The 15568-nt window shown below is 50.0% G+C and overlaps 1 protein-coding gene across 3 annotated transcripts in view; it reads left to right on the plus strand.

The window, feature by feature from the left end:
- Positions 1–13916, plus strand: part of fam135a (family with sequence similarity 135 member A) — a 28196-nt gene extending 14280 nt beyond the window's left edge. For 2 of the 3 annotated variants that reach the window (XM_035400430.1, XM_035400431.1), the window contains exons 9-22: positions 758–911; positions 1041–1118; positions 2380–2429; positions 3581–3736; positions 4387–4460; positions 4662–4816; positions 5171–6551; positions 7711–7871; positions 8545–8636; positions 8811–8908; positions 9499–9650; positions 10314–10424; positions 11037–11150; positions 11811–13916. In XM_035400430.1, coding sequence (XP_035256321.1) covers positions 758–911; positions 1041–1118; positions 2380–2429; positions 3581–3736; positions 4387–4460; positions 4662–4816; positions 5171–6551; positions 7711–7871; positions 8545–8636; positions 8811–8908; positions 9499–9650; positions 10314–10424; positions 11037–11150; positions 11811–12016 — 2982 coding nt within the window. In that variant the 3' untranslated portion in view covers positions 12017–13916. Of the gene's footprint in view, positions 1–757; positions 912–1040; positions 1119–2379; positions 2430–3580; positions 3737–4386; positions 4461–4661; positions 4817–5170; positions 6552–7710; positions 7872–8544; positions 8637–8810; positions 8909–9256; positions 9463–9498; positions 9651–10313; positions 10425–11036; positions 11151–11810 lie in introns of those variants that run through there. The other variant, XM_035400432.1, reaches the window with a different exon arrangement.
- Positions 13917–15568: the final 1652 nt, after the last annotated feature.

Genomic DNA, 15568 nt, shown 5'->3' on the forward strand with positions numbered 1-15568 from the left:
TCTGTGCTGGTGATTATGAGCGTTCTGTGCTGGTGATTATGAGCATTCTGTGCTGGTGATTATGAGCGTTCTGTGCTGGTGATTATGAGCGTTCTGTGCTGCTGATGATGAGCGTTCTGTGCTGGTGATTATGAGCGTTCTGTGCTGCTGATGATGAGCGTTCTGTGCTGGTGATTATGAGCGTTCTGTGCTGCTGTTTATGACTCTTCTGTGCTGCTGATTATGAGCGTCTGTGCTGGTGATTATGAGCGTTCTGTGCTGCTGATTATGAGCGTTCTGTGCTGCTGATTATGAGCGTTCTGTGCTGGTGATTATGAGCGTTCTGTGCTGCTGATTATGAGCGTTCTGTGCTGCTGATTATGAGCGTTCTGTGCTGGTGACGATGAGCGTTCTGTGCTGGTGATTATGAGCGTTCTGTGCTGGTGATTATGAGCGTTCTGTGCTGCTGATTATGAGCGTTCTGTGCTGGTGATTATGAGCGTTCTGTGCTGGTGATTATGAGAGTTCTGTGCTGCTGATTATGAGCGTTCTGTGCTGGTGATTATGAGCGTTCTGTGCTGGTGATTATGAGCGTTCTGTGCTGGTGATTATGAGCGTTCTGTGCTGGTGATTATGAGCGTTCTGTGCTGGTGATTATGAGCGTTCTGTGCTGGTGATTATGAGCGTTCTGTGCTGGTGATTATGAGTGTTCTGTGCTGGTGATTGTGTCTGTTCTGTGCTGCTGATTATGAGCGTTCTGTGCTGCTGTGTTTTCCAGGGAAGCAGGTTCACGGTGTCGGACCAGTGCCTGCAGCACGCGTACAGCCTGCACCAGCGGCTGGTGCACACCCTGCTCCTGGCCTACCAGGGCCTGTTCGGCTACTTCACCAGCGTCACCAGGGACCTGCCGTCCTCCCACCGCAAGGAGCTCGGTACGGAGCGAGCGCCGCACGCACACGCGCGCGCGTGATGTCACGGGGGAGGCGGGGCCTGTGGGGCGCGCTCGCGATTCCAGCCCCTGATCCGTAAGCCCCCATGTCTTGTGTCGCCCCCCCCTCTAGCCAAGACCAGCATGCAGGTCCTGTACGAGAGGGTTCTCCGAAAATCCTACCCCCGGGACCAGCCGCTCCGCTGCATCGGTACGTCTGTGGCGCCCTGCTCCGGTCTCCGTGGAAACGTGCTCGCGCAGTCACCTTCTCCCTTTCTCATTGTCACGTGTTGGTGTGGGCGTGGTCACTCTGGGGATGGCTGTTCAGTTTAGCAGAGGACATTTAATTCAGGGCTGTGCATTAAATTCTTTTTTTTGCCAGTAACACTGGAGCTAATCAGGTCAAATTGTAGCACAAACTAACAATAATGTCTATTAAAGAAAATAACAAAATGAACGTTGTGACAAATGATATGGTATGGTTTATTATTAAACACGATGCTTCTTAGCTGTATTAACTGACTTAACACTGCAAAGTATCTTTGTTGCTTTAGAACCGATTACACCGGGTAACACTGCTTTCTCTACCCTAGCTGGCTGACTCCTCGAAAGTTGCTCTCTCTGTATAAGGCAGGAATTGCAGTTGTAAAGTTTCACTATTCATGGAGTATGCAACCAAAAGATAGTGACAGCTTCCATAATGCTAGCAATAGTCTGTCTGAGTCCTGCGGTTTGAACGTTAGCAACGACGAAACGTTGTGGACTCCGCTTGTCACGTGGGTACGTGAGGAGTGGTTTTTGTGTTCACACGGCATGTTGGGTAATCGCAGATGCGGCAGTATTGTTTCACCGTACAGCCCTCATTTACAGGTAGAGATCTGCCTACGCTTTCTGTAAGTGAATCGGGCAGCCTTCCCTGCGTCCACACCCCTGAGTTTGATCCCTGCCAAGTTCCCTTGTGGCACGGTTAGCCCCGCCCCTTACTGATTCAGTCTGAGATCTGGGAAGTTTGTGACTCTTATTGGCAGGGTGAAATTTCTGATGACATCACCACTTGGATCCCATGACAGATTTGGCAGCGATCACCGGGTCACTGCCTGCAGGCGTAAACGGTTTAGTCGGAGTAGTTGTATCAATGGTCTTGATGCCGCTGGGTTTCTGTGAAAAAGTTTCTCATTGGCATTGAGAAAGGAGGGAGTTTCTAGAGTGGGTGTCAGTCCTGAATCAGGCTCTGAGCCAAAATGGCGGCCGCGGATGCGTGGATGGGAGGCATCTCCTCGAATTACAGTTCCCACCACAACACCATCGCCAAGATCAGTCACAGAACCACTTCCACAAGTTTCTCGGAGGCTGGACAGGGCTGTGTGTACCCACATTTAACATGGCAAAATAAGGAATGAAGCATTTCATTGATTGGTCAAATTCTTTTAATTTTATTAGTTGCTTGATTTAATTTGTTTTTCTCTCTCCAGAGAAAACGGACGTGGAGGCCCGGCTTGCTGAACTGTGCGACCAAGTGAAGGTTAGACTTCTCACCCCTTTTCAGAAGCACGCGTTGGCGCGTGTGGACAATCCATTTCCCTTTGGTGAAATACTGTACATATCTGTAAGGACTGGCATTTTGACGCTCGTTAATCTTTGGATCGATTAGTTTCACTTCTGGCGACTAAGAAGTAACTTTATGAAGCGAATGCAGCCTGCGCTTGGTCTGCCAACGTCTTAAATTGTCGTCCGTTAAATAGCCGTATGTTTACGAGTAAAACGTCACCGGCTGTTCTGTCCTAAAAAAAAACTTTTAATGGAACGGAAATGAGGCCTGACAAACGGTACAGGGCCCACCCTTGTCTGGAGCACGGGACTTTTATTTTGAAAATGCAGATTGCTCGCATGGTCGATTGTGCGTGCTGCTTTGCGCTCACTGACGCTTTTGTTCGCCGGACTGAGCATCCATTCAGCGTGACCGGGTCTCATGCAGACGAGCATACCGCAGCCCTGCCCGGTCATATGAGGTCAGGCCAGGGTCGGAAGAGCCGACCGGCTTTCGGCTGGCATCTCTCCTCTGGATTCCTTAGTAAATGACCGCACGTGGAACCTAATTAATCAGTCCTATGTCCGGGAGTCTGTGTGTTTGCGGCTTTTAAACGTTTTCTCACTGAGGCCTTCTGCAGAATGTGTGTTTTCTGGCTGTTGACTAGGCGGAGTCCTAGTTTAAACCCGTTTAGGCCTGTTAGGTCAGGTGACTTCGTTTTGTCCAAAGGTCACGCTAGAATCGTCTGTGCTTGTGTAACCATGCCCAGTCTTTCCCCTCCCCCCACCTTCAGTGCTTATTTTCATACTCGAACGGATGGGGGAAATCAGTCTTAAGAAATTAATTTGAATTGCATAAATAATTCCATAAGGAAGGCATTTCCCGACTGTGGAAGAGGTCCCATTGAAGGGATGACTGTGAGTGTTTCTATGCGGCACTGTCGCCAGCGCCCCCTGGTGGCCGAGTGACATGTTGGTTTGTGTACGGCGCTGTCGCCAGCGCCCCCTGGTGGCCGAGTGACACGTTGGTTTGTGTGCGGCGCTGTCGCCAGCGCCCCCTGGTGGCCGAGTGACACGTTGGTTTGTGCACGGCGCTGTCGCCAGCGCCCCCTGGTGGTCGAGTGAAACGCTGCTCTCCCCTGGCAGAAAGCCCAGCGGCCGGACGAGTTGGCGGAGCTGGTGAACATGAACCTGGCGCAGCTGTGCTCCCTGCTCATGGCGCTGTGGGGGCAGTTCCTGGAGGTGGCGACGCTGCAGGAGGACATCGCCGCCCTGCTGGCCCTGGAGCACCACACACTCAGGGTGAGCGTGCCGGCCCCGGTCAGCTGATCGCCCTGGTCTCCTGCTATTGGCTGAATCGCTCCGGTCTCCTGCTATTGGCTGAATCTCTCCTGTTTTACTTTGCTACACTAGAACACCAACAAAAATATCTTTAGATAAATGTGTATTTAAGAACATATGAAATTTATAATTTATAACACTATAGAGTATCTTAAGATAGTTTAAACATTTATTTATTTATTTTAAGCAGGTGAGACAAATGTGGCAAATGTGACCGACTAAATGGTTTATTGTCAAAGGTATTAAATATTGTGTGCGTACTGTGTCCGGTACTATTACTGCCACTAGTGAGAGACTAGCCTTGTTTTAATACCAAGAGTTGTATTTTAGTAACGGAAGAATCTAAATCTTGATGAAATTCGCAGACGCTCCTGTTCTCCACCAGTCTTTTCACTGACAGTTGGGTTTTATACATTTTTGCTAGACTTTTGTTCAGATGAATGAGCGCCATGTAAGCAAGACACCGCTGAGATTAGTGTTATTCCTCTGTCTGCTCCGAAGGAAATGCGGTGCATGCTGTGTTGTTTAGAGTGTGCCGATAGGTGCTGAGCGGTCATGTGACCTGGTTCTGGTAACCTGGTTGGGTGATTTTGGGGCGTTCCCTCCCGCAGGTTCGAAGGTTCGCGGAGGCGTTTTTTTGCCTGGAGCACCCGAGGCAGAGCGCGCTGGCCTATCAGGAGCTGCAGTGAGTCCCGCCACGGTCGCCAAGTCCCTCCGTGTTAAACTGTTTGTGCTGAGTTCAGCAGAGCATTTCAGACTTTCTGTTTTTTAGTGTCTGCGCAATAATGGCTTGAGCCAACCAGCAGTCTGAATTTTTTGTGTGGGGTTCTAAATGGAGCGAATGAACCCACGTCTGCCTGTTCTCCCCCCCCCCCCCCCCCCCCAGTGCTCAGAGCCACCTCCAGATGACCGCGGCCATCAAGAGCTCCGCCTACTTCCTGTCTCTGCCCCCACTGCCCGTGGAGTGTGCCGATCTGGATGGTGATGTCACTTCCTTGCCCATAATCTTCGAGGACCGGTACCTGGAGTCGGTCACCGAGGGTGAGTGCAGAGTCTCTCACCGGCGGGGGGCGGGGGCCTGGGACCTGGGAGGCGGGGGCCTGGGGCCTGGGACTCTCCAATCTCTGTAAATAAACTGCAACGTGTCAGCGGTCTGCTGGTGTTTCCTTTCATTCGAATGCCTAATTGTCAGGTGTTTTATTCCTGTATATTCCCTGCGCATGTGGTTCAGATGCGTCCTCAGTAGCACTTGTTGTACGACACTTCGGAACTGGCAGGAAAATGCCTTCCTGTTTCCATGTTTCCCGAGTTTGTGTTTGTTTTCTGCACTGGAAAACTCCTTCCTGTTTCTGTTTCCTTAGTATGTGTTTGTTCTCTCTGCGCTGCCCCCTGCAGACCGTAACGGGCCATGGCAGGGCGCGGGCAGCACTCGGGGCCGGTCGGCTTTGGGGGCCCCCGGGGGCCCCGGGAAGAAGGCGGGGACGGAGTCCCCCAAGAGACCCGCGGGGCGGCACACTGAGGGTTCTGGTACGCCGGTGGTTTCTTCAGCCCGAAACGAGGGGGAGGGGCCACAGCGGGACGGCGGCACGCCCCCGACGGCCTCCAGGAGCCACCCGAGGACTCGCAGAGAGCCGGAGGCCACGCCCTCTCCCGCGAAGCTCCACCCCGTCTCTGTCACCGCCGGTCTGAAAGCACAAAACAGCCCTGGGCCCCAGGGACCCGGTCCGGCCACCCCAGACACCAGGCAGGGGGCTCAGCCCGCACCCCTCCCCCAAAACGCACCCCCGGGCGCCCACACCAGGCACATCGAGGTGAAGCCCAGCACCAGCGACCCCTATCGGGGCGAGGAGGTCACCGTCATCCTGGCTCACCAAGCCGACGGGACCCCCAGGAAGGAGGCTCCCGAAACCTCGCTGGGGGGCCTCTCTGGGGGTGGGGCAGGGAGGGAGGGGGTGGGCGCGTCCCCTAAGGGGAGCCCCCTGGTGGCACTGGGTGTCCTCTGCACTTCCTGCCTGTCGGACTCCGGTACGGACGGTGTGCCCCGCCAAGGCATGGAGCCCCCCGGCCCTCCCATTGGCTCCCTGGCTGCCGACTGCGGCAGTGGGGGAGGGCCCGAGAACTCAAGGGGCGGAGCACTCGCCGGAGACTCTGTAGCCACGCCCCCCGGAAACGGCCCCTCCCCTGGCTGCGAGAATGCCGCCACTCCCCCTGAGCACACTGCCGTTGGAGAGCGTCTGGCCCCGCCCACCGACTCCGTCGCCTCGGCAACCACCACCACCAGCAGCAGCAGCAGCGACAGCGTGGGGCGGGGCCTGGTGGAGAACTACTTCTGCTCGCGCTCCAGCACCGACGTCTCGGAGGCCAGCCCCCTGGAGCTGGCCGACATCGCCGTGTCCATCCCCCCGGGGCCGGGGGGGCCCGAGGGGGGGGCGGGGGGGCCCGAGGGGGGGCCGGGGGAGCCCGAGGAAGAGCCCGAGCTCGAGATGATTGAGAACGGCTACCACGAGGAAGACGGGGGCGTGGCCTACGTCAACGGGGTGGAGGAGGGGGCGGGGTTCGCCGACATGGGGTGCGGCGGGAACAGGTGGAGCCAGCTGCTGAGCCTGGAGCAGTTCTGCGAGGGGGCGGTCCTGCTGGAGGGCGCCGCCCACCGCCCCTCCCTCCCCTCCGGCCTGGGCCGCTCCCAGAGCAGGAGGGGCTCCTCCCGCAAGCTCCTCCCCCTGGCCCACACCTCTGTGCGCTGGTACGAGAGCGCCCCCGCACCACAGAAGAACACGTGAGTAATGCCCTCCCTGTTCTGTTCACATAAGCAGACTGGTTGCTCCTGTTTACACCTCCACAGGTGATTTTTCTGTCTGGTTGAAAATCAGTAGCGCAGAGTCAGTGTTGTGGGACTGAGTATCATTCATCACTTTTGCAGTGCGCTTTTCCTGGGGTCTGTTTCACAAAGCAGGATTACTGAGTTAGCTGGCTAATTGCACTGAGTAAAACCCTGTTATCCAGCTAACTAGGTAATCCAGCTTTGTGGTACAGGGTCCTGGTGGCAGAGTTTGTGGTGAAGGTCTGTGTAGAGAGCGTTTGCTTTTCCTGGTCACTGAGTTTGGTAAAGGTTTGTGTGGAGAGCGTTTGCTTTTACTGATGGCAGAGTTTGTGGTCAAGGCGTGTGTGGAGTGCGTTTGCTTTTCCTGGTCACTGAGTTTGTGGTAAAGGTTTGTGTGGAGAGCGTTTGCTTTTACTGGTCACTGAGTTTGTTAGTCAAGGCGTGTGTGGAGTGCGTTTGCTTTTCCTGGTCACTGAGTTTGTGGTAAAGGTTTGTGTGGAGAGCATTTGCTTTTACTGGTCACTGAGTTTGTTAGTCAAGGCGTGTGTGGAGTGCGTTTGCTTTTCCTGGTCACTGAGTTTGTGGTAAAGGCCTGTGTGGTTCATTCTGATATGTTTTAGGTTTTTGTTTTTATGTTTTTGAGTCTTTATTATCATAATATTGTTAATATTGTTGAAGTAGTTTTGCTTTTATTGTTTTAATGTTAATTTTGTTGATGTAGCTCAGTCTGGTTTTTTGAGTGTTCATGTTGTTGATGTGTTCCAGTCATTGTGATATTTTGAGGCATTTGTTATTATTGTTAATGTGTTCAAGTCATTATTATCCTAATATTGTTGAAGTGGTTCAGTTTTTGTCATCAGTGTTGTTAGTATTGTTGAAGTGGTTCAGTCTGTGAAATATTTGAGGATTTTGTTAATGTTGTTTTCGGGTCATTATTATCATAATGTTGTTAATGTTGAAGTGTTTCAGTTTTTAATGATCATAACGTTCGTATTTTTGAGGCAGTACATATTGAAGTTCTTCCTGTTTTTATTTTTGCGGTGTTAATATTTTGTGGCGGTTGTTAATACTGTTGCTGTGGTTGAGTGTGCGTTGTGTTGTGGCTGTGCTCCAGGTTCATCCAGGCCAGGGAGAGCCTGCAGCTGCTGAACCTGCCCGGCTTCCTGTACAGCGAGGCTGCAGAGCTGGCCTCCAGGGTCCCCTACTTCATCGGGGAGGAGGACCAGGGCTCTGACGAGGGCGTGCATCTGGTGGTCTGTGTCCACGGCCTGGATGGTGAGCTGTTACCACCCCTTCCTGTCCCTCCTTCTTCTTCTTCTTCTTTGGTGTTTACCGGCAGCTTGCATCCTTGAAAGTTGCATTACTGCCATCTCTCGGAGTTAGTTAACTCCTACAGCTTACTGGATATCACACTTTCATTAACAGTCCCGTTCTCCGAAGGTAGTTAATAAAGCATCTCCTCCCCTGCCCACTAGCACCACACTCCAGAACATTCTCCAGTCCTTCTCCTCTTACCCCCAATCTTCCCATCTTCCCAGTAAGGGACTTCCTGTCCCTTACTTCCCCTTCTGCCCTTTCATGTCTCTTACTGCCCCTTCCTGCCCCTTACTTCCCCTGACTACCTCTTACTGCCCCTTACATCCCTGTACTGCCCAGTATTGCCCCTTAATGCCCCTTCTCACTGAAGTACTGTTAGGTGCAGATTTTTACTGTGGGCAAGTTGGCATAGTTATCAGGCACATGGACCCTTACCCAGCAGGTTGCAGGTTTGAGTCCTATGTGAAATGTGGCCTGTAGCTGTACTGGCGCACCTGGTGTAAGGGAATGGTGTAAACGCTGTAGTTTGGTTGTGGTATTGCTGTAAGAGCAGTGTGTTCTGTATTTGTTTGGTTTATTTGAGCTCTTATTCTCACGCAGTCCCCTCACGCTCGCTCACTCTGACCTGCAGGTAACAGTGCGGACCTGCGGCTGGTGAAGACCTACCTGGAGCTGGGCCTGCCCGGGGCTCACATCGACTTCCTCATGTCCGAGCGCAACCAGGTGAGCGAGCGCCCGGTCCTCAGTGCGCTGTATCGCTGCTTTTCAGCTCACACACACACACACACGTACACGCACACACACAGTGCTTCGGCCCGTTTCTCAGACCAGCGAGCGCTCCGCACAGCGCCCCCCCCTGGCGTACCCCTCTCACCGCTCTCCTCCGCCCGCTTGCAGAACGACACCTTCGCCGATTTCAACGCCATGACGGACCGCCTGCTGGAGGAGATCCTGCAGCACATCCGGCTCTACCACCTCACCGTCTCCAGGATCAGGCAGGCGTTCCCTCTCTCTCTCTCTCTCTCTCTTTATCTTGCTGTCTCTCTCTCCCTCTCCCTCACTCTCCCTCTCTCTCTCTCACTCTCTCTCTCTCTCTTTCTTTATCTTGCTGTCTCTCTCTTTCTCTTTCTTTATCTTGCTGTCTCTCTCTCCGTCTCCCTCACTCTCTCTCTCTCTCTCTCTCACACTCTGTGTGGGCGTCATACGATGTGGGCGGGGTGTGGGGGCAGGGTGTGATGTGGGTGATTTGGGCGGTGTGTGATGTGTGTGTGGTTTGGGCGGGGCTTGTGTGTGACGTAGGCGGGGTCTGTGTGTGATGTCTCTCTGTACCCCTCCTCCTGCAGCTTCGTGGGGCACTCCCTGGGGAACCTGATCGGTGTGAGATGTGTGTGTGATTTGGGCGGGGCTTGTGTATGACGTAGGCGGGGTCTGTGTGTGATGTCTCTCTGTACCCCTCCTCCTGCAGCTTCGTGGGGCACTCCCTGGGGAACCTGATCGGTGTGAGATGTGTGTGTGATTTGGGCGGGGCTTGTGTGACGTGGGCGGGGTCTGTGTGTGATGTCTCTGTGTATCCCCCCTCCTGCAGCTTCGTGGGTCACTCCCTGGGGAACCTGATCGTGCGCTCGGTGCTGACCCGGCCCGGGTTCCGCTGCTACCTGAGCCGGCTGCACACCTTCCTGTCCCTGTCCGGCCCTCACCTGGGGACCCTGTACAACAGCTCCGCTCTGGTCAACACCGGTGAGCCGCTAATAAGATACGGTAGCCTGGGCTGTAGTGGCTCAGGCTCTGTGCTTTCCTGTATGAACACAGGCTCTGTGCTTTGTGTTAGTAACACAGGCTCTGTGTTTTTCTGTAGTGGCACAGGCTCTGTGCTTTCCTGTATGAACACAGGCTCTGTGCTTTGTGTTAGTAACACAGGCTCTGTGTTTTTCTGTAGTGGCACAGGCTCTGTGCTTTCCTGTATGAACACAGGCTCTGTGCTTTGTGTTAGTAACACAGGCTCTGTGTTTTTCTGTAGTGGCACAGGCTCTGTGCTTTCCTGTATGAACACAGGCTCTGTGCTTTGTGTTAGTAACACAGGCTCTGTGTTTTTCTGTAGTGGCACAGGCCCTGTGCTTTCCTGTATGAACACAGGCTCTGTGCTTTGTGTTAGTAACACAGGCTCTGTGTTTTTCTGTAGTGGCACAGGCTCTGTGCTTTCCTGTATGAACACAGGCTCTGTGCTTTGTGTTGGAGGCTCAGGTGCTGTACTTTGCTGTAGTAGCACAGGCTCTGTGCTTTGCTTTTATGTTTTGCGGTAGTAACACAGGCTTTGGCCGTGCGGTTCACATGCTTTTGTATTTTGCGGTAGTAACACAGGCTTTGGCCGTGCGGTTCACGCTGTGTCTTTGCTCCGCGCAGGTCTGTGGTTCATGCAGAAGTGGAAGAAGTCGGGCTCCTTGCTGCAGCTGACGTGTCGTGACCACACAGACCCTCGGCAAACCTTCCTGTACCAGCTCAGCCAGAAAGCAGGTGAGCTCCCTACTGGGGACAGCTGGATAAAAAAAGAAAATGTCTGTACCTCTGCTGAACCAGTTTTTTTTTCCTGGGCTTCAAATGGTCATGAGGAACATGTTCTCCCGTTAAACCCCATATGTGTGTGTGTGTGTGTGTGTGCGTGTGTGTGTGTGCGTGTGTGTGTGTGCGTGTGTGTGTGTGCGTGTGTGTGTGTGCGTGTGTGTGTGTATGCGTGTGTGTGTGTGTATGCGTATGCGTGTGCGTATGCGTGTGTGTGTGTGTGCGTGTGTGTGTGTGTATGCGTGCGTGCGTGCGTGTGTGTGTGTGTGCGTATGCGTGTGTGTGTGTGTGTGTATGCGTGCGTGCGTGTGTGTGTGTGTGTGTGTGTGCGTGTGTGTGTATGCATGTGCGTGTGTGTGTGTATGCGTGTGTGTGTGTGTATGCGTATGCGTATGTGTGTGTGTGTGTGTGTGTATGCGTGTGTGTGCGTGTGCGTATGCGTGTGTGTGTGTGTGTGTGTGTGTGCGTGTGTGTGTGTGTCTGTGTGTGTCTGTGTGTGTGTATGCGTGTGTGTGTGCGTGTGTGTGTGTGTGTGTGCGTGTGTGTGCACACTGTGCTGTTTCTCAGGTCTGCAGTACTTTAGGAATGTGGTGCTGGTGAGCTCCCTGCAGGATCGCTACGTTCCCTATCACTCCGCTCGCATCGAGATGTGCAAACCAGCCCTGAAGGACCGGCAGTCCGGTGAGGAGCCAGAACTGAGCGCGCTCACATCAGAGTACCATTCATACTGCACTGAGCGCGCTCACATCAGAGTACCATTCATACTGCACTGAGCACGCTCACATCAGAGTACCATTCATACTGCACTGAGCATGCTCACATCAGAGTACCATTCATACTGCACTGAGCGCGCTCACATCAGAGTACCATTCATACTGCACTGAGCACGCTCACATCAGAGTACCATTCATACTGCACTGAGCATGCTCACATCAGAGTACCATTCATACTGCACTGAGCGCGCTCACATCAGATTACCATTCATACTGCACTGAGCACGCTCACATCAGATTACCATTCATACTGCACTGAGCATGCTCACATCAGATTACCATTCATACTGCCCTGAGCATGCTCACATCAGATTACCATTCATACTGCACTGAGCACGCTCACATCTGATTACCATTCATACTGCACTGAGCGCGCTCACAATGTATAACATCTTACACACAGTCCATTCATACTGCACTGAGATTTGAGCATTCTCAAATCCACATCACACCTTACACACACTCAGGCAGCTGAACACTGTAACATTACCTCTCCATTTGCTTTTTTCTATCTTTGCCAATCTTCCCTTTGTTTCCTTTCTCTCTCTGTTCTCTCTCTCTCTCTCAGGTCCAGTGTACACAGAAATGATCCAGAACCTTCTTTTGCCGGTTCTGCAGAACGGGGACTGCAATCTGGTACGCTATGACGTGGAGCACGCCCTGCCCAACACCGCCAACTCCTTGATCGGGAGGGCCGCCCACATCGCCGTCCTGGACAGCGAGGTCTTCCTGGAGAAGTTCTTCCTCGTGGCGGGCCTTAAATACTTTCGCTAGCTTCACCCCGCCCTCCTCTGTGAAGTGGGCGGAGCTCGTGGGCGGAGCCATTACCTCACGTGTCCAGATAAAAAGAACTCGCAAATATTCTCTCCAGTTCATTTACCAAGTTTCAAAAGTATTTATAGTTTTATATGGGAGGCGAAAGAAAATACCAATTTTTTACTAGACGATTTGTGGATGCGCGGTTCGTTTCATTTCCCAATTTACTGCCATTTTTAGGTCGTTGCAAGTCATTTACTGCACATTCGTACCAGTTAAATCGTTTTACTCGGAATAAAAAGACTGATTTGTCGTTTTTAAGAGCAACGCTGCTGAAGAAAAGTATTTTAAACTGAATCATCTCTTTTAAAGGGGCATTTTTATACCCCTCAGAATGAAAAAGCATTTGCTTGATCTCAAAACACAGTTTCATACACGCTGTGACAGATATTTTTCTGTGTAGTTTTTTTACAAGAAGGGGAAGCACTTCCTGTTTTCTGTCTAATTTTGTACGAGAAGGCGAAGAACTTCCTATTTTCTGTGTGGTTTTTTTTACGAGAAGGGGAAGCGCTTCCTGTTGTCTGTGTAGTTTTTTACGAGAAGGGGAAGAGCTTCCTGTTTTCTGTGTAGTTTTTTACGAGAAGGGGAAGTGCTTCCTGTTTTGTAGCCAAAGCCAATACCGAGCTGCAGTGGACCTGGTTTCTGCCTCTCGGTACTGCAGGCTTTGCTCTGGACTTACCCAGAATGTTCTGGCCACACAAACGGGCCGGGGTCCTGCAGAAACGCAACACTACATCATCAACGCACACTTAGGGTCGAAAAACGTCTTTTTTTTTTTTTCCTTCCTGTTTTGTAAATGTGGGACAGTTTGTCCCTTTTAACACTAGAAATGATTTTATAAAATCGGTCATTTCTCGATACCCTTTCCCATTAAATATTTTCTAAGCGATTTTTACGTCTCATCTCTTTTCTTTTAACCAACAAGTAATAATGTCTGGTTTTTTGGGAGATTATCGAATTATTTTTTTACCATGAGATTGGCTGATTGTGCAATAATTAAAAGCGATAATGTACTTGATTTGACGAGCTGCAGCCAAACTGCCACACTCTTGCAAGCTGTTACGTCTACTTTGCCCTTATCTTTAGCTTATAGTCTGCTAAAAATGTAGTTTGTGTTCTCCTGTATTGTAAACATCAACATACACCAAACTCTGAACACCTCACTCTTCAGCATCTGTTTCCACAACCCCACTGGAAAAACTGTAACATTTCCCAGAATGCTGCGCGGTTCTTTCAAGCCTGCATATGACCACGAACAGGATGAATCCACGTTTGTTAAGATTGAATGAGAATGATAAGCACAATCAGTACTGCCTTTGGAAAAGGTTAAATATTTTTTTATTCTGTTGAGACATACTGGTTTTAAAGTGTCCGTTAAGCTATGGGATAAAGACAATGAACATTTTTTATGTAAATTGTTTCTTAAATGAAATTGCTGTTTATTTAAAATGTAAATCACCATGTTTTAAGCGAGTACCATGATCTTCAAAAGACAAATACCGAATCAACCTGCTGTGGGCTGTATAAGAACTTTGGTGCTTTCAGAACTTAAAACAAAAGTAAAACATTTTAAATTTCATCTTAATAGACTTAATTTTACAGTATTTGTTTTAAGTTATTCATATATAACTATTATAAAATTTGAATTTTGGTTGCAGTGTCTGTTAATTAAGGAGAGAAGCTAAACAAAGTGTTTCAAGAGCTTGTATTCAAGAAAATACCCAGAAATTAATTTGTCTGTCTGTGTCTGTCTGTCTACTTGCCTGTTGGTTGGTTGGTCAGTCGGTCAGTGGGCGGGGCATTTTGGTCCAACATTGATGTCAATATCCTCAAATTAAAGCTGACAGTCTGCACTTTATCCTCATGCCCTGTGTTTTATTTCAAATCCAGTGTGCCGGAGCACAGAGCCAAAACAACAAAAAACTGTGTTTAAATGCACACTGCGCTGTACCTCACGTGTGCCATAACGGAATGGCACGGAAGCTGTGCACTGCTGGGGTTAGCCTCACGGGGGCGATGTTTGTCCCCTTTGAAAGAACTAAAGCCTTCCCTGAGACATGTCTACGAAAATCTGAAAAACGGTACAAGATCAGTTCATGTTTGCTTTCCATAAGCGTCAACGATACTAATAAATGCAGGTAAAATAGCGATTAAGCAAGTTCATTGGGAAATGGAAATATCCTAACACTCCTAAAACAGGTCATAGACCAAAATAATACTTGAAACAATACAAAAATTAAATTGCTGTAACCATTTACCAGTTTTCATTATATGTACAGAATGTTTAGTGTATTCATAAGTGGTTGGTAATAGTTTGGTTTCCTGTGAAATGTATACATTAGCCTACAGGAAATGAAGTACAGTTAATCAATATCTGAGGACAAGAACAGAAATCTGACCATCATTAATCCTGCAGATCTTAAAACTTGTGGGAAAATATTTCATATAAATATCATTTTCTAAATGTAATGATATGATATTAATTGCAAAAATCTTTCTTCCTTCCTTTCTTTCCTTCCTCATGAACATGGCTTGTGGGCATTGCCTGATTAGGATTTTATTGTAAACTGCTCAATGGCTTCTCTACCACTGTGAACTGAGCTGGCTGGCTGGATGCTGCTCGAGTGTTCTGGAGTAAGGCGGGGCGCTTGGACTATGATATGCAGTTTCTGGTTCAGCTGGCTGGAGAAGGCTGGCCTGACTAGGCTCACCCCATTCTGCCAGTCTGTTAGAGGCCTGCCAGGTTTTCACCGATACTGGGATGTAGCTATTTGAGGAGCCGCTGGGCCTACACTCCAGCCAGCAGAGGGCAGGCTGCACAAAGCTGGGGCATGTTGACGAAGGGTAAGAGAACATCAGTGGTGGCACTCATGGAGCTGGCCAGCATTAGGTCCTCCAGGCTGCTGCATAGGATTGTGGGTGAGGTCTGTGCGTTCCTGGCAGAACCCCTCAGCTTTTGCAGAAAGCCACATTCAATCTGGCCAATGGGTTGATGATAGTGAGTATATTTTCCCTGCCCTGACTCACTGCTCACTGGCCATGATGAAGTTGAGCTGAATTTTTAGGTACAGACACTTAAATGGCCCATGACGTTTTGTTGTAGTGTCACAATAAAAGCGGGTTAGTCAAAAACTCTTTCTTTATTTCCTTTCTTTCTTGTGAGTTAATGCTAAATTAGTTCTTCAGCTTCCATGTGTCTTGAAAGTGGTTGTGTACTTCCTAAAATCAAAGTGCCTTCTCTAGTTAATATGTGAGACTTAGGCATTTGCCTTAGCAGTATTGCAAACATTGCAAGTAAACATAAATATACCATGTATACTTTAAGTGTGTAAACGTCAAATTCCTCTGACTAAATGAGCTGACCAAAGTCAGAGATGTTGGGATACCACAAATATCTTACTATGACTTCAGTTTTCATCAAATTGAAGTCCCAACCAGGTTACCGCTTATTAATTTAAAACCAAATAAACAGCAATCTCACCAGCAATCTTAAACATCTTTCTGATTAAA

Source organism: Anguilla anguilla, chromosome 18 (genome assembly GCF_013347855.1).
Source record: "Anguilla anguilla isolate fAngAng1 chromosome 18, fAngAng1.pri, whole genome shotgun sequence".
Classification (NCBI taxonomy): domain Eukaryota; kingdom Metazoa; phylum Chordata; class Actinopteri; order Anguilliformes; family Anguillidae; genus Anguilla; species Anguilla anguilla.